Here is an 18,198-nt window from a genome sequence, read left to right on the forward strand (position 1 = left end):
AAATTATAGTACGTCAAAACGCTACCAACCAGCAAACTATCATAAATAATAATAACGTAACAAGAGAGAAGAAGGACATAAGATAGGAAGGTATTTGAGATGGTTGAGAGAAACAGCACAAACACAACTGTTTTATTTATCAAGTTGAAGACTTTTGTTTGTATTATTTATGAATTTCTCTGTATTTTGTTCACAGCTACAAGATGTGGTCCAGTCTGGACCCACTTTTGTAAATTTTAAATTAAAGCCTCTAGATTTGTGAGCTGCTCGCAATATATGACTGCTTCTTTGATTTTTGTTAAAATAAAAAGTGATCACACCAACCGGAATATTTTCACTTTATAACTATTTTTATGTGAGATGGCTTAGAGCATATGAATAATGGAGATTCTTAGGATGGAGTTCTTACCGGAATATAAAAAACCGTCTTTTAAATTTTAATTAAAAACGTTAAAAATAATTTTTAAATATCTTATTTAAAAACCAAGTTTTATATTTTTTAGTTAAAAATTAAAAGACAGTTTTTTATATTCCGATAAGAATTTCATCCTAATAACTTCTCATTAGATTGGTGGGTGGTATGGTTCAACACTAGCCTTGCTCCTTATTATATTCAGTGTCAATTTCTTTATATCTATTTCTTTTTGGGTGGCTATTTGTGTAGTATTCTATATTTTAACATCTACAGATTTGTCTTCACTCTCGACTTGCGTCCTTAAGTAATTACAAGTCTCTAATTTAGCTGGTCAATCATAACTTTGGTAATTGTTCTTACAACTAAGAGATTTTTCGTAATTATATTAGATTCGATGCAAGGGCACAACCTCCTTGTAAATGCATTAAATTAATTGTAAGAACTAAATTCAACCAGATGTGATTTTATATAAAAAAAGATTCTTGTAATACCCAAGTAAGATTTCTTATTGTATTAATTCTTGTATCAACACCATGTGCTTATTGCTTAAATCTATATATACAGTTTTTGCAATTTCAAACGAGGGTAACATCTGTTAGATTAATTGATCAATTTAACATAGTAACAATGTGATCTAAAGTTGAATGTTATTAAACTAATATATATATATTGAACTGATATATGGCATCATACTTATTCATACGAAAATTATTGTAGTCGAAAACTTAATATAATGGAAAAGGATATACTCAAAAGAAAAACATACAACGAACAGAATCGTTTCAAAATATTAAACAAGAGAGAACAGCCATGTAAAATGTGATTCATTCATATCTTGCAGTTTTTTTCTTTCTAAGGAATAATAATTTGATGAACAAGTTCCCCTATTATCTACATCTTGAACATCAAACGTATAGAAAACTAAAATGGTTGGATAATTATAGGAATAAACCAGAAGTCTTTTCAACAAATTACGAAGAGCAACTCTCATATAAGCGTTTGCACTCATTGAGAATCCGACTAGTTTACGTTGTTTTCTTGGTTTCATCACGAGGGATATGCAAGAATCATGTTTCTTGGGAGACAAGGCGAGTCCTTCCAAACTCTAGCGTGCAACTTAAGCAACTCCTTTGCCTTCTCTTTAGTCTTGCTTCCACAGTTAACCTGAAGCACAAGACACAGCTTCGATACGACCCCCAGCTGTAACATCTCGTGCAGCAAACTCGGCGTCGCGCAGAACCTTCCCACCGATAACAAAACCCTAACAGCTCTATCGCTCGCCGTCTGCGAAATCCTCAGTATCTTCTTGCACACCACTGCTATAGCTGCTCCGTGGTTCAAGAACTCGGCTCGTCCCTCCGCACACTGACACAACAGATCAAGAACCACCATCGCCATCTCTGGACCTCTCCTATCTGATGAGAAGCTCTCGTCCATGAGAAGCTCAATCATCATAGAGATCGCTCCAGCTTCCACGGCCTTGTGTCTGTTCCTTCCCCATGGGCATATGTTCACCAATATATGCAAAGCAGCTTTTGTCGCCTTGTTCGAGATCCGGTCGTCCAAGATCTGGACGACCTCAGTGAAAACCGATGGCTTCAAATTCATAATATGCATTGGTTCCGCTACTTCAAGAATGTTCTTGAGAAGCAAAGTTGCGTAGGCTCTAGATTCGTACATGCCTCGCTGCATGATCTTTATCAACGAGCTAACAATATCTCTACCTTTCTTGTTGTTTAAAAGGTTCTTGAGAACTGTCTCTGAAGTCTCAAGATGGTATAGTAAGCTGAGGGCTTCGTCGGTCAAACTCATCGAAGAGTCAAACACGTTCTCTGACTCGTTGTTGCTTACGATGGTGGCCAAGAACTCCGGTACTCCTGCTGCCTCCAAGCACCTCTTGTTGGTCTTGTTCTCCGACACTATCTGACGTAGTCTTTTGAGACACTTGACCTGGTTTTGATGAGAAGAGGCTGAATCTTTTATGAGCTTTTCGATCTCAGATTTACATATCGGAGGTCTCGGGGTCGGGAACCTCTCCACGCCGTAGGATGCGTTTAAAGTGCACCAAGATTGGATGAGACGTCGAAGAGTGTGGTTTGGGGTGAGATCTGCGTCGGTTATGTCTTGTTTTGTGACCGGACACGAGTTCTTCTTACCTGAAAAGAGCCATTTCTCGATGCTGTCTCTATCGTAGGTTATTCCCGTAGAGACTATCACCGGATCTTTCATGATCTCTAGAGAGATTGGGCAAAGAAAGAAAGGAGGAATCTCGATCTCTTCATCCATGGAACTAGTAATAAGGAGGTTGTGAATTTTTGACGAGAACCAAGATGAGTTATATTGAACAAAGAATCTGAGGAAGCAAGACAAAAACTATAGTATATTTTTCTTGCTACAAGTTGTAGTAGTTGGGTCTTGGGAAGATGTGAATTGGTTTGAATAAAAAGAGAGAGAGGAGCTTGGGGGCTTTAAATATAAATGAAATGGTTGAATTTCACAATTATTAAAAAGTCAAAACACGGAAAATACATATACTCTTTGTAAAGCTGTCCCTATATATGCCAAAACAAGAAAAAACCTGCCCCTATGTAAGTTTATTAGTATTATTTTGTTATGGAACGGACGAGGAACATAGATTTGACTTTCTTTTACGTTTGAGTTGGGTGGTGTACGAAAATAATAGTTTTAATAAACACGTGAGACGTATGAGTGGTTTGACTTTTCAGAGGGGAGTTGTAACCAAACGGATAAGAGTAAGACAATGAAGTAAAGATTCATTGGGTCGTGACGGTGGTGAAGAGAACAGTGTCTGTTTTGTGTCTGGGATCTTTTTATTAATCACATGCCATAATTGATTGTTCTTCCTATCTTTTTAAGTTTTTAGTTTTACATAATTTTTTGCCATCCCATTTGACCACTGATTCTTCTTTTTCTTTTTAAATGAATGTTAAATATGATTCTTTTTTTTTTTTTTTTGTGGCCTCGTAGCAAAGAAATAGTAACGGTTACACATTCGTTAGTACCTTGTCATTTAAAATATAGGAATTTTGGTGAAGTTTTACATATTTGACGTTAATGTCTTTAATTTGATCCAGCTCTCCAATTTGAACTTTTTGGTTTTAAAAATTGATATCAAATCAAAAGTAAGAAGACAATTTACTTTACGACTGATGTAAATCTTACAGTTAAGAAAACATATATATAAAGCGAATACATGAAAATGGTAGAAATTTTTCATCTGTGGAATTTGATAGTGGGGTGGGATGAGGTTGAACCGACGCTCAGGCCAAGATCATCACAAATGCAAAAGGAAGATCTTGAAAATTTATAAAGTCATTTAAGATGAAGAGCTGCAACCTCCACATCCGTCACAGCTTCTATTTATTCATTCTTCTACCATGTTCTATTGCATCTTTTGGAATTTTTGTGTAGGTTTTATTATTTAATTTTCATGAGTTTTTTAGAAGGATCATCCAGATCTCAAACTCTGAAAACTCTATATCTAAAATGGTAAATTTTTTACCAAAACCAATCCCTTCAATTGCATTAATCAATGAATCCAAAAGAAAGGGAGTAGAAAATGTTACCATGAGGAGAACCCAACACGGGAGTATTTTTGTTGTTTAACCCAGTAGTAGAATTGAACTCTCTTACACTAGTCATAGGGATTGCTGGTTCTGCCACTACGCATGTAGATTCTGGAGTGAGTGTAGACTGCGTAGTTACAGCAGGTGAAACAACAACAACAGTGATTGGCGTTGCATACTACTTTAATGGAAACATCATAAGAAGCAAAATCTAAGGATATCCACTGGAGTTGGCAGTTAGTTATGGGTAACAACAGAGATTGGCGTGTCATAGGCTATTCTAACGTCGTTTACCATTTCCATGGTTGCAGTTATAACTTATGGGTGACCTTTACTTCTAATTTAGAAAATGTTGGTTTCCTTTGATTGTTTCCTCGTTAGTTACCGACAAGACCTAATTAAGTGCCATTAGCGGTCCATTGGACCCATATAAACTTATATCTCATAGATAGTTAATGTTCAACTTCTTCTACAATCTTCAAAATTTGAATATTGCCATCTCACTAAACCGTTTTTCTTGATTTCATACTTACTTTGACAATTCTGTGAAGCGCATCATGATATAATTGTAAACGGCTGTCTATTTAGGTGTCAAAGTCTAATAATATGGACAATGTTTAATTTTACGAGAGCAACCACTATACTAGATATGTAGGGCTTAAAAATATAATATGGGCAGATCATGAAAGGTCGTGTTGTATGATTGAGTTTCTGACAGGAGCTTACAATGCTTTAGCAAAATAAATAAGTGTATGATTAGATGATAAAATCATACAGTTATAACACATTAGGGGATTATGAAATGATCATTCTTATTGGGATGAAGTTGTATAAAGCAACAATCGTCTATGTAGAAGATCAATCAAATATACATATACGGGGACAAAATGTATCATTTTACGGCTGGAATCAAATAAATAGCATGGAACTTCAACAGCTTATGCCACACCTTACGCAAAATAACACGGTTTAAAATACATAAATAATATAGCATGAAAAAAAAAACAATATAGCATGAATGATTGTTCAGAAATAAAAACGTAGCAGGAATGTGTCTGCGTGTATGAAACTGTCTTAGAATAACAAAGTATAATATTATATATTCATGCCAGCTAATTCACTAATTTATTTGACAACACTCTGTAAGAAATTTTAATCAATAATATAATCTTACTTTACGACTAACAGTTGCAATTGCTAGATAAAATGCATCTACAGATCTTGTAGCAATTTAAAATATAGTTTTAGAATTTCTTCCTTTATGAAACATCTCCTAGTATAAAGTTTTTTTGAGATTTTTATGAAACATCTCCTAGTATTTCATCCTGTATATGTATTTGAAATCTGCATTACATCATAATATGTAGATGCTAAAACTATGTGGTAAAACCGTAAAAGTGAAATAATGGTAGGATATGCAACATCGTGGCGTGGGGATTAAAGTCCGTTAATTATCCGTAAATAAGCACCATGAGGGCCATGACCAGTCTGGTCACAGCTGGTTTAATCGGCGGTACAGTCTGTATACAGGAGGAAAAGCTTAAAGTTCAAATTGATCTCAACTTTTACAAAGTTGTTGTATGACGCTGTAGAAGTCATTAAATTGGGCCTCAACAAAGCGGTGATGTTGGAAAAATTCTTCAATGAAGTAATGTTTGTGATCACTGAATAGCTAAACGTTGTTGTGTGTTTGTTTTTTAAACGGGTCGTTTGAGATATTCTTTATATTGTAATTTTTATTCATCTGGCATGATGAATTGGGCTCAAATTTTCAATCGTTGCAACCCATTTCGTATGCTCCATGTGCCTCACGTTTCTAGATAGACAAAGTTCACGAGTGCGAGATTTTGATACTCAAGCATGGGATAAACTTGTTGCTCTCATTTGAATGCATGGTTCATAGTGTGGATGAGTTAGAAGAGCAGAAATATTTTTCAATTTTTTGATAAAATATTTGAAAGAATTCCTTTTTTACATATGTTAAAAGAACAATTTAGAACACATTTTATCAATGTTGTCATCTTAATTAATAATTCTCTTATTATATTTGATGTTAATAATCTAAACTAACTTTCAACAATTCGTAAACTAACGGTTGTCAAAAAAAAAAAAATCTAAACTAACTTTCAACAATTCGTAAAATCTTTTTTTTGAGCTTTTGAAATTAGGAAAAATAAAAATAACGGTGGTACATGTAACAATTATTTGGATTTTAACATTTTAATATTTATAATTAATGAACTAATTACAGTATAAATTCTGAATTTGTTTTTTCGTAATTGAAGTATATATTTGTATAATTTCATTTGAATATGTCTCCAACACATATCCACTTCTTAAAAATAAAGATTCAAAGTTCCAACTCTGCATACATTTTTCTGATTGGTGAATTAATACATTTAGTTTTTTTTTATTGTTGGGTCAAACATGCAGCTTAGATCTATTATGTGATTTTCTGTCTGTTAAAAAAAAAGAGAGATATATTCTGTAATCATCATAGCATATTGGAAACTCAGACCACTATCTTATTATTACAATACAATAAAAAGTAAAAATATATGTTGGTATACACCCAAAAGCAAGCTATTACACGTAACTAATCCCATATACATATAATTCTATCCATCCCCCAATAAAAAAGAAAAACAAATTACAAAAATCGATATACAACCGTCGGCCATATATAACCAAAGACTAAAATTAAATTTTGTTCTTTGTTTTGGTTCAATGGTATAAGAAAAACTATATACTAATGTATAAATAACCTTTGTTGGTTGCTCATGGGTTTAAGCAACGAAGTCAGGCAATAACTGAGCCACATATCTCTTCTGATTCTGTATGTTCATCCCATTGTAAGCAGCGGCTGCTGTGGCTGATGAATGCACGGTTGCGGCCGAGCCTCCGCCACCGTTTAAGGCGGCGGCTCCATAATCATCTGCTTCTCCTATTTTCACCCTTCTCCCAATCGGAATCCCATGGTGAGTCTGCATGAAACCCTGATGATGCGTGGACGACAAGCTATCACAGTGAGGTAAGCCTAGCGTGAGTGACACACCATTATTGTTTCCTGAATACCTTTGTGCTAAGAGCTCCTGGTCAGACACAGCTACTTCGAATCTTGACATCTCATCCATTTGGTATTGTCCGAAGTTCCCCATGAAAGGGTATCCACCGTCTGATCTTAGCCCTTGCCTTTCTTCTAGAATTTTCATTGTGAGCTTCTCGTTAGAGCTGAAATCCGCATTTATAGGCTGCATCATTGTCTCTTCGCTTGTTCGTAGCCTCTTGGGACTTCCTTGCATTCCAGTGACGCCTTCTAGGTCACCATTGTGATTAGGATTCATATGGTAATTGTCAGCGCCTCCTCCTCCCATGGGGCTTTTCTCTTGGTTACTTGTTGATTTAGAAGCAGAATCTTCGTTGTTTTGATCCATATTAGGTGTCTTCTCCATGGATCCCATGTTCTTTCCCTGCTCCTTCATCTCCTCCGTGTACATCTCTTCCACCATTGGCTTCCATAGCCGAACTCTAGCGTTTATAAACCAGTTCGAGACCTAATAAAAAATAAATAAATTAATTAATTCACATATAAAAATACGTTCCCTAATTAGCACACTAACACAAGAATCACTTGAAGTGTACGTACTTGGCTCCTAGTGAGACCTGTTTGCTTGGCTAGCATGTGCTTGTCCGAATCCTTAGGGTATCTATAATGTAAACAAATACAACAGTTAATTAGTATATAAGTGAAAATAAATGGATGTGTATTTTTTTTTTTGAAACACAAATGGATGTGTATAGATTTTCTTTTTTTGCTAAGAATGTGTGCAGATGTTGCAAGGGTTACTTACGGGTGAAGAAAGTGTTCAAAGAGCCAAGCACGGAGGACTGAGACGGCTCGCTCAGGTAGACCACGTTGAGGTCTCCAAGCATTATTGGAAGGATGTTGAATCATTCCAAGTTGCTGAAGAGCTCTCTGCTGTCTCAAGTGATGGTCTACGAACTTGAGCCGCGACCCTTCAAGCGTCCCAACACCAGAGACAGAATCTTCCTCCCCAAGGCTCTTGTTAGCCGCTTTTATCTGACCAGCGATCGCTTCTTTCAAGCACCGGAACTGTCTTGATATGGTCTTCAGTGCGAGCGACGTGTATGACTTCGCGGAACCTATTCCTGCCGCTTGCTCGAACGATGAGATCACCATCTGCATCTGTTGGTGATACTGTCTGTATCTCTGCTCCACCTATTCCCAAGCAATAAGGTCACATGAAGCTTATAAATTATGGACTTGGACTAATATAATTATCGTTAGTTTTAAGTTAAAAACGCATAAACTTAACAATATAATTGACGGTCAATATTTTATTTATAAAAACTGATAAGTCTTTCAAAAATACGGAAAAAGCTCATTTATAATCATTATCTATTTAGAAGAGAGGAACTCGATAAGATTTCTTTGATTTGAGACAAAAGATATATATAAGAAATTGTATAAATATAATATGAAGTGAAAATGACTTAAAATCTTATCGTAGCTTTTTCGAAGTCCACTTCATGTGTGATATAAGAGATCACTTAGTATAGGTATAGATTGTATATAATACGTACGTATATGGAGTGTTTTTGTTGTTACCTCGTGAAGCATACTACTAAGCTTTGCTTTCTTCATCTGTATTTCCTGCCTCTCCGCCGTTCCTAGCTCCACCGTACGTTTCCCGGAAGCTTCTCCTCCGCCACCAGAACCTTCTCCGGCGCCGGTAGAGGATTCTCCGACAGCTTTATTATCAGTTCCACTAGTCCCTTTCTTCGATGAGAAGAGTTGGGATTTAATGTTGATGTCATTAGAATCAGCGTTGACTACTTCGTCTAGAAGCTCTTGCGCAGCCTTCAAGTACTTAGAGCTCACAAGATTCGCTATCCCGTTTGTTACTCCCGATCCTGTAGAGCCTGGTCCGACCCGTATATCCTCTCCTGGTCCGGACCCGAACCCGACGTGATGGAGAGTCTGGTGTTGTTGTTGCTGCTGCTGCTGTTGAGACGAGAGACTCAAAGACAAGCCTCTCTGCGCGCGTGGAGTCTCACACGCGGCTTGCTGGTGAGTGGGATCCACTTGGTGGCTGTTGTAGAGGCTGTACTGCACGCGTGGAGGGTATCCGTGAAGTACAGAGATGTTGTCGGCGGCTGTAATGGAAGCAGCTTCGTGGCCTGAGAGTGGTATTCCAACGAACTGCTGGCTCGCGTTTTGCGGCGGCGCGTGAGAATCGAGGAAGACAAAACTGTTGTTGTTGTTAGCGTTGTTGTTGCTATTGTTGTTGTTGTTTGAGTCGTCGTCTTGTTGAGTGTATTGAACGTAGGTCGTTGGATTCATGAGGATCAACGTCTGTAAACCACCGTCAGGTCCGGCTGAGATCTCCGATGGGTTTCCGTGGAAGTAGGCAGCCATCTTATTAGTATATACTTGTTACTCACGAATAAAAAGGTGACGTTTCTTGATCTTCTTTTCACCAAGCTGATTGATCATAGAAACAAACAAAAAGAGCAAAACAAAAAACACTATAAGTTCATATAGATCCTTATATATATATACTCTTCAAAGAAAAGAAAGAACGAATTGTGATCCCATCAAGAAGAAAAAGAAGAGACTAATTATGGATATGGAAAATTAAGACATAAGCATGATTGAAAATAATATAATAAAATAATAGAGTTAAGGGGGAAGCTGAAATTATATAAAATAGAAAAGAAAGATGAAGAACCTGGATTGATAGAGATCTGATGATGCACGTGTTTCATGATCATCTCAAGCTGCAAAAGGAAAGTTACAATAGAGAATTTGTATCAAAGAGAAAGAGGGAGAGAGACAGACTCACTCACACAAGAATATGCACTTATATACATACCTATGTTTTATGGAGATGTGTGTGTGTGTGTGATTGCTATGTGAGTTTGGTCTCTGTGTCAGACTCAAAGATCTCTCTGCAACTCTTTTCTCGCTCAAAGGGGAAATATAAAATACATTTAAAAAGCTGAAAGATGAATGTATATTATATTAGAGAGAGAGAGAGAGAGAGAGAGAGAGAGAGAGGATAAAAGAAAAGGAGAGATAAAAGATACCCATCTTTCCCTTCACTCATTAATCTTCTACAGTCTTAGTACGCCACCATCTTCTCTCTATTTTTTTTTTCTTCTTTTGTGTTATGGTCGGTATATCTTATAACCAAAACGTTTTATTATGTTTCTTCTTTCATTTCATGACATTAACAAATTTTTAAGACATGAAGTCACTATGTAAATTTAGTGTAGTATTGTCATCAGAACTTGATTTCAACTCATATTGATATTGATACAGATACTGATACTTGTATATGTTGTATTCACAAAAATTAAGCTTCTGCATGTGTTTACAACTTTATGTTGGCCACCGGCTAATTTTATACTATGTTTAGTTTAATAAACTAAATGGACAATCCAACCATGTTGGATTTTTTTTCTTAGATGGCAAAAGTAATAAAATATGTTAGTTTCCTTATACTTACCGAATAAATTGGATACTAGAAAGTTTTCATAATTTATAAATTATATATTTTTAATATGTTTAACAAAACTGAGTATAAAAATACAATATGCTTAATTTTGAAACATCTCTGAAAGATTAGAGCCATTGGTTTCACATCTTCAACAATAATAAAATAACAAAACAGGAATATATGTATAATTTCTTTAATAAGTTGCATAGATTTCTTTCATAATGTATATATTTTTAAGAAAACCTTTACTTCATTGTTTTTCAAAACGTTTTACACTATGTTGTAATAACAGCGGGGATTCAGAATGATTACTATGTCTAGCACATTGATACATAAAATCCACACGAAGACATACATTATAAAATATGTTAAATATTTAATTTCAAATACTTCTGTATATGATTGTTTACTTCTAATATTCAATTTAGCATACAGGACGGTAAATCATAAAATCAAATTTCAAAAATATTTTCAGTTTCATAGACATATATATCTATATATATACATATATAATCTTACAAGGGTTTATAATTCGTGTACGTGCAATGGATTAATAGCAGAGGAACTTGTATGATATGACCTTGGCCTTTTATGTATTGACCTGGTAATGAACCCACATATCCTAACAACCAAACACCCTTATTTAGATATTTATGCATTACATAATTTTATATAGAGGAAATCATTATTATCGCATCAAGACATAGTGACATGTATGTCGTGTCCAATTTACAATCATATAATTTTTTTCATTTTAATATTATGTTTATGTTTTCTAATAAAAAGAAATCCAACACGCATCTGAATCCAAATCTTTCTTTACTGATATAACTACAATCCTGAACATAAAATATTCTTCAGATTACTATACTTAAGAGACTTTTATCATCAAGTTCAGACACACTAAAGATGGCACATAAATCTAATTAACTTGAAAATTATACCAAATTTGTAATGTTTTAGTTACAAATTAGACATCCTAAAATTTTTATAGAAAATTTACTTAGATGTTTCTTTCTATCAAGTAAACATAAAACTTATTTGTTTCATTGGTGTTAATCGTCAACACTGTGATATTCCAGTAACAACAAAAAAGCGCAATTTATAAGTTCTTACAGAAACTAAATATCTCTATTATTCAACAGCGAGAAAGATCAATGAGCAAAGTTTTGTCTTTTACGTTGGACACTGCCTATGAGAAACGGTAATCTTTTTGTTTTTGTTATTTAGGTGAGTAAAAATTAACGGATTAACTTTGCTTTCCCTTTTATTTTTATTTTTATTTTTTTCAGTCTATCTCTTTGTTCCCTAACTGTTTTAATTACGCTGAGGATTACCTGCCAAGAATATATAACTCAGTAAAATATTAATATTTTAAATGTACATAAGGGGATTATAGAAATTGAAATACGAAAAGTGAAGTGTGTCAGAAGATCCAAACAGCACAAAAACGAGGAAACGTCTCCTTCTGCAGAAAACCTATAATATTCAATACACAAAAAATCTAAATTATTGAGAAAGAGAGGAAGAAAGAAGAAAGAAGAAAGAAGATGATAACGATAATGATAATGAACCATGATGGAAATAATGGCCCCACTTAAATAAATTCATTTAAAACCACGTAAGTGCACTTGTATTTTGTAAATTTGTAGTGAATTTATTAGTAAAGTGCTAAAATATAAAAGCCTGCGAATGTCGTAGTTTTAAATCAGATTTTTATTTATTTTAAGCACTCTCTGAATTCATATGAAAATTTCAAAAATTATTTACAGCTGTTTTAATTCGTAAAGTAAGACAATAAATTAGTGAAGATTTTTAAACAGTATAAAACAGTATGTAGTTAAACTGATTTTTTTATATTAATTGTATAAATTGTATTATACGTAGACAAATTTAAGCATCTACTTGAACTTGTTCACTGTCCACAAAACCGTATGTTATCTATGTGAATTCAGTGGTGTTCAAAAAAAAAAAATCTATGTGAATTCAGTTATTTTATTCATTTATTTTAAAGCTCAGAATTTTCAGTTATTTTGAAACAAAATTTGAAATATTTTTTGAGAAAATTGGTTTTAGGCCAAAAAATTGGTAAATGTGTCCCATTAGAATAATCTCACATATTTTATGTTTCATTAGGCTAATTATTTTTAAAAAGACCATAATACCCTCAAATTCAATTATAAATTCGAAATTACAATTAACAAACAATTGTAAATATTAAAATATAACAAATAATTAGAGTAATTAAAATAAAGGAAAACATTAAAAATCCTCAAATAAAAAAAAAACCTAAACCTACACTTTATGTCCCACGATTTTTTTATTTTTTATTTTTGAAAAATTAATTTTTTCATATATGGAAACTGAATATATCCAAATATTTTTTTAATTATTTTTTGGAACTGATTATTCTTATCCGTAAAATAAAGTAAATCTGTAGAACTCAGTTTCTACAGGTTTTTAGATTTATAGTAATTTGTAGATTTCGATTTCTACAGGTTTTAGATTTACAGTAAATCTATAGAACTTATTTTCTACAAGTTTTTAAATTTATAGTAATGTGTAGATTTTGATTTCTACAGGTTTTAGATTTATACTAATATGTAAATTCCAATTTCTACAGATTTTAGAACGATAGGTTAAGCGCGAAATATATTTTCTAAATATTTTTAGAATATTAATTATTATTTACATAGATCATGTATTCTAAATATAGTAGATTCAATGAAAAAAAGTGGATTTCATTTTCTACTTCGTAGAATGCCAATTCTACTCTGTGTATAACATAATTTGAAATTATGATTTAAACATTTTTAGAACTGTAAAAAATACCACTAAGTTCATATGGATATTTCATCAGTAGTTACTCACATGTGAGTTCTCATTTACTCTTCCTTGAACGCCAAGCGCACCAATAACCTAAATGGAAGAGTTAGTGAGGACTCACATGTAAGAGATTAGGGTCAGTGCCTTGTAGGACTGTGAGCCTGGGTCCGCCGTACGGATTCTCACAAACGCACTACCCATTACCCATTGGGGAGGCACTTCAACACAAAGGTCTTTTCAAAATACCAAATGTTGCAGATGTGGCCAACCGGAAACCATTCTTCACGTATTCTTCCATAGCAGTTTCGCTACAGATATTTGAAATCTAGTCCACTGGAGCCAATCTTTCGATCCATCGGCTTGTCTGTCTTTCAAAACGGATCCCCAATCGTCTCACTCCATGGCCAATCTCCCACTTTACAGCGTCACCTCCAAACTATTTCTGTGAATTTATTGGTTTATATGGATCTCTAGAAACAAGATCTTATTCCTAAACAAGACCTCCATTCCAGCGGAAACAATCTTGAAAGCGTTAATCTCCTTAACGGAGTGGGAGCTTGTTCAGCCTAATAAAGCCACTGTCATGGTGATGCGTCCTCGTCCTCCTCCATCACAGAATCTCCACTCGCAAACAATATTCTGCAACACCGATGCGGCATGGCATTCAGAGCAACATGCTTAGGTTGGATCTTTACAGATCAATCTTCACACGAACTGAACCCGGGCTCTCAATCTCAGAATCATGTCTCCTCATCTTGCATAGCAGAGGCTCTCGCCATCAGAGCTGCCCTTCACCACGCTATCCACCTCCGCTTACTCATATTTGTCTCTGCTTAGATTCCCAAGTGCTCGTCAGAGCTTTATCATCGGCTTATCGATCGTCAGAACTACACGAGTGATGTCGGACGTTTTCTCTGTCTGTTTCTTCCTTATTTTTTTATTATAATGTATCTTTTGTTTTTCGTGAGTCCAACATGCCTGCTGATTGTTTAGCAAAAGCATGTTTATTCTTAAATTATGTTGGGTTCAACTTAAGACTCTTTTAAATTATTAAAGAAATATTTATACGTTGCTCAAAAAAAGAATCTCAGAATTGCAGTAATCACATAATTACCATCACTAAAGTATTTTTACTACTAATGTTAACTTACAAATTTAAACTGTATTTTTTTATTATAAGCAGCTAATTTCATAAAATATACATCATTGTTTGAACAAAGATATATATGTAGTGCAGTCATTTGTATATCACCGATTTAATTGGTTGCAAGACAAGGTAATAAAATCCAATGTCCAAGTTCACAGTAAAACCACTACGTTATTGGTGTCGATTAATTAATAGCTTTTTGTTGATTTTCTACAATATTTTTTAAGTTTTAGCTTTTACAAAATTTCAGGGGAAGTCAGAAAATTGTACTGCAAGTGAAAGCTCATCCTCTGTGAAAGAAAATACGTATGTCCTAAATTAAAACTGTACAGCCTTTTTGAATGAAAAGGATGTTTTTATTCCAATTACTAAGAATCTCAGCCTCCATATGCATTTGAGCTACCAACGCACTATCATATTCATTCATATATACCTTATTTAGCAAGTTAAGTACTCCGAGTTATATAACAAATCACTACATTATCCATTTCAGTGACTCTGTGTCCCAGTCTTGTGTTTTGCTGTGTGCGACGTTGATTTAGTATATTAGTCTGATTATGAGATAGTAATTAGTCATTGGTTTAAAGTTTAAACATGATCTTCTCTAATAAATTACTCAATTTATGTACTTCTCACTATATTTTATTGGGGGTGGGGGTCTCGAAGAACTGCAAAACTGTAGTCACATCCAGATTGTACGTACAATGTTAGTAATATTAAAAGTAACCTTTTCAAATTTGAGGAAAATGATTTGAAATATATAGTTAAACAATTCGAAGATGCATGGAGGAACTAAATAGGAGATCCTACGTTACTATTGTAATGATTAATTCTAAACCGCGACTTAAGCTTTTCTTTTTTAATGATAAACCGGGAGTTAATTTGATAAGTTTGAGTTTCTTAATATAACTAATAAAGTTGATTTGATTTTAAGTTTTAATTAGACGAGTCAGTTTAACCTAATTGATACTTTAAGCCTTTGGTTTGATGGGAGTTGTAACAGATAAGCTGTTATATCAATCAAGCTAATGGACTTTTAATGACCCCTTAATAAACAATAATTGAGATCTTGATTTTCTATTTATTTCCTGATACAAACTTTATGTTAATATCTAAGACAAAAAAAACGTTAATAATGTATTTGAGCAACTCTATTTTATGCGAATAATAGTCTCGCACGAATATATGTAGGAACTCCATTTTATGCGAATAATCATCTATTACCCAAATAATAGATGATTTTAATTTTGAAAAGAATATTAAGTAATATAAAATGTTTCAATAAAAAAAATAGGGGTAAGCCGTTTTTTTAACAACAATACGGGTAAGCCGTTCATCTTGTTTTTAATAAATTATATAAAAATAATTTTAAAATAATAATTATAAGAAAAAGTTATATATTTGATTTGTTAGTTTCTAATATTAGATTTGTTAGTTTCTAATAAATTATATAAAAATAATAATTATAAGAAAAAAGTTATATGAAAATCACTCTAAATCATATATTAAGATTTATGTTTGATGATTGTACTTATACGGTGCCAAACGATATTAAATTTTTTTATTTCTTACAATTCTATTTATATTATACCGAAAATTGTATAATTCTTTTTTAACTAATATAACCATACCTAATCAGTATATATAAAAAAACAATTAAGACTCAGTCCCATAGGAGTGGATAGAAAACCGAAATGTATCAACTAAATTCAAACTGACTCCAATCAAACCAAAATATATGTCTCAGCCATTCAATTAAAGTTTTTTTTTTATCAATGTTACTATTTGGTTTGGTTTGATTTTAAACCGAATTGAACCAAAAATCCAATATTTTATTTAATTAGATTAACTTAATATATTAATAACATTAAATATAAAATAGTTAACAATCTAATTTTTTTTATATGTTTTGCTTTTAGATAAATAGAAGAAACAAAATAAAAGAAAATGATTATATATCTACTATATAATCAAAACAAGAAAATACTTGTGGTAATTATATTACATTTAAAGTTAATGATTTAGAAATGTTGAACTTATATCTTTTATATATTGTATTGTGATATTTGATGTTTACGTCTAAACATAAAAGTTAATAATTTGGTGATTAAATGGTGATTTTTTTTATTTTAGAAATTTATTTTCCTTAACTGAACTAAAATAAAACAAAGAACTAATCCATTTAAACTGAATCAAACACAAATCAAACCAAACTCCAACTAAATCACACATAAATTAAATCAAACTAATTTTGGTTGATTATAGTTACAGTTTTTAATAATTAAATTTGTAAAACCGAGAAGAACCTAAACAAACCAAACCAAATCCAAAATTAAATTGAAATATTCCACCCCATACTTCTTGATATATAACTATTCACCTATTTATTTCGTTTTAAACAATAAAACTAATCATCCGCAACTAAATTAGGTTTAGAGAAAAACTCATGATTCAGAGAAGACCACGAGGCACGTAATAGTACTCTATCTGTTTCATAATAAGTGTCATTCTAAAAAAAATTCTTGTTACACAAAAATTGTCACTTTAAAATTTCAATACAAATTATATTTACTTTTAACTAAAAATTAATTGTAAACTGCATTGATTTTCTCAATAACTTTATTTATCTCAAATATTATTGGTCAAATAGGTATAATTAATAATAATTTAAATATATTTTAATTATTTTTTTAATCTGTGTGAAAATTTTCAAAATGATGTTTATTCAAAAACGAATGAAGCAATTATTTAAAGCAAATTGAGATTTGTAACAAGTATATAGAGACTTTTCTCGGCTCATTAAATTTTCTTCAAAGAACATTCAAAATCTGATTACACAAATGCAGCCAACCAAAAGAATCTAATAGAAACCTAACAGGTTTACAACCTAAAAAATCTTGATCACACATTTTCTTCATTCTAATCGATAAAAAAAAAGAGTGATCGAACCGAATATTTATTTACTCCAACCTTGATAATAAAATAAAAAGAAAGAGGACCCATACGAGTTGGTTCCCACGTGCCAAACGCACGAAAACCTTCCCCTCTCTTATTTAAAGAAGGAGAAGCCTGGAAGCTGTTGAATTGACGCGTGTACAGTAACATGGACCCCACACGTGCTGGCTCTTTCTCCTCCCTAATATTTCCAAAAAAAAGTTTTTTTTTTATAAAAATTATTATTTCGTTAAGAAAATATTTTAAGCGAAGAAGATTCGTCCTCGAGCTGGGATCCACAACCTAATCAAAACTCTTCCCGCTTTTTCAATCCTTTATAGGGGTCGTATAGCTCCACAAATAGGAGGGTCCCACGTGTCCCCCCTTAAGTCAAGAAAGCAGCCAATCCGACTCTTGTTACATTTTTCCACGGCTCTTTATCTTTGCTTACCTTTATACATTTATTTTCTTCATTTACTCCAGCGACTCCATTTTATGAAATTTCCCACTTTGATATTGTTTTTTTCTTCATCTTCATAAATAGTTTCAGTGTAAACACTTCCGTTTATTTTTAAAACTTATTGTCGAATATTGTATATGTAAATGGAACAGGTTGTTTTTGTTAACATGAAAGAATTTGGACTACTTTTTTAAAACCCTGGATCAGCCGTTGCTAATAACTAAATGACATGATGTAATATTTTTTTCAGCAGAAATTGAAGTAGGGATACAATAAATTTTTTTTTGTTTTACTAATTTCTTGTA

At 32.9% G+C, this 18,198-nt stretch overlaps 2 protein-coding genes across 3 annotated transcripts; both read right to left on the bottom strand.

Moving 5' to 3' along the window:
- Positions 1 to 1,146: 1,146 nt before the first annotated feature.
- LOC103865496 (E3 ubiquitin-protein ligase PUB23) lies at positions 1,147 to 6,250 on the bottom strand. Its single transcript, XM_033290410.1, has one exon. The coding sequence runs from the start codon at positions 2,699 to 2,701 to the stop codon at positions 1,463 to 1,465; it is 1,239 nt and encodes a 412-aa protein (XP_033146301.1). The 5' UTR covers positions 2,702 to 6,250; the 3' UTR covers positions 1,147 to 1,462.
- A 273-nt stretch (positions 6,251 to 6,523) lies between these two features.
- On the bottom strand, positions 6,524 to 10,281 carry LOC103865497 (BEL1-like homeodomain protein 1). Of its 2 annotated transcripts, none has more exons than XM_009143288.3 (7): positions 10,114 to 10,281; positions 9,900 to 10,025; positions 9,756 to 9,804; positions 8,633 to 9,508; positions 7,854 to 8,242; positions 7,649 to 7,709; positions 6,524 to 7,556 (listed from the first exon to the last, which is right to left on the bottom strand). In XM_009143288.3, exons 4-7 carry the CDS (start codon positions 9,440 to 9,442, stop codon positions 6,789 to 6,791), a joined length of 2,028 nt encoding a protein of 675 aa, XP_009141536.1. In that variant the 5' UTR covers positions 9,443 to 9,508; positions 9,756 to 9,804; positions 9,900 to 10,025; positions 10,114 to 10,281; the 3' UTR covers positions 6,524 to 6,788. The 2 variants fall into 2 exon arrangements, with proteins under 2 accessions (XP_009141536.1, XP_009141537.1); XM_009143289.3 differs by having other exon boundaries at positions 9,900 to 9,983; positions 10,114 to 10,231.
- Between the last annotated feature and the right edge of the window lie 7,917 nt (positions 10,282 to 18,198).

Source organism: Brassica rapa, chromosome A04, assembly GCF_000309985.2.
Source record: "Brassica rapa cultivar Chiifu-401-42 chromosome A04, CAAS_Brap_v3.01, whole genome shotgun sequence".
NCBI classification, from domain to species: Eukaryota; Viridiplantae; Streptophyta; class Magnoliopsida; order Brassicales; family Brassicaceae; genus Brassica; species Brassica rapa.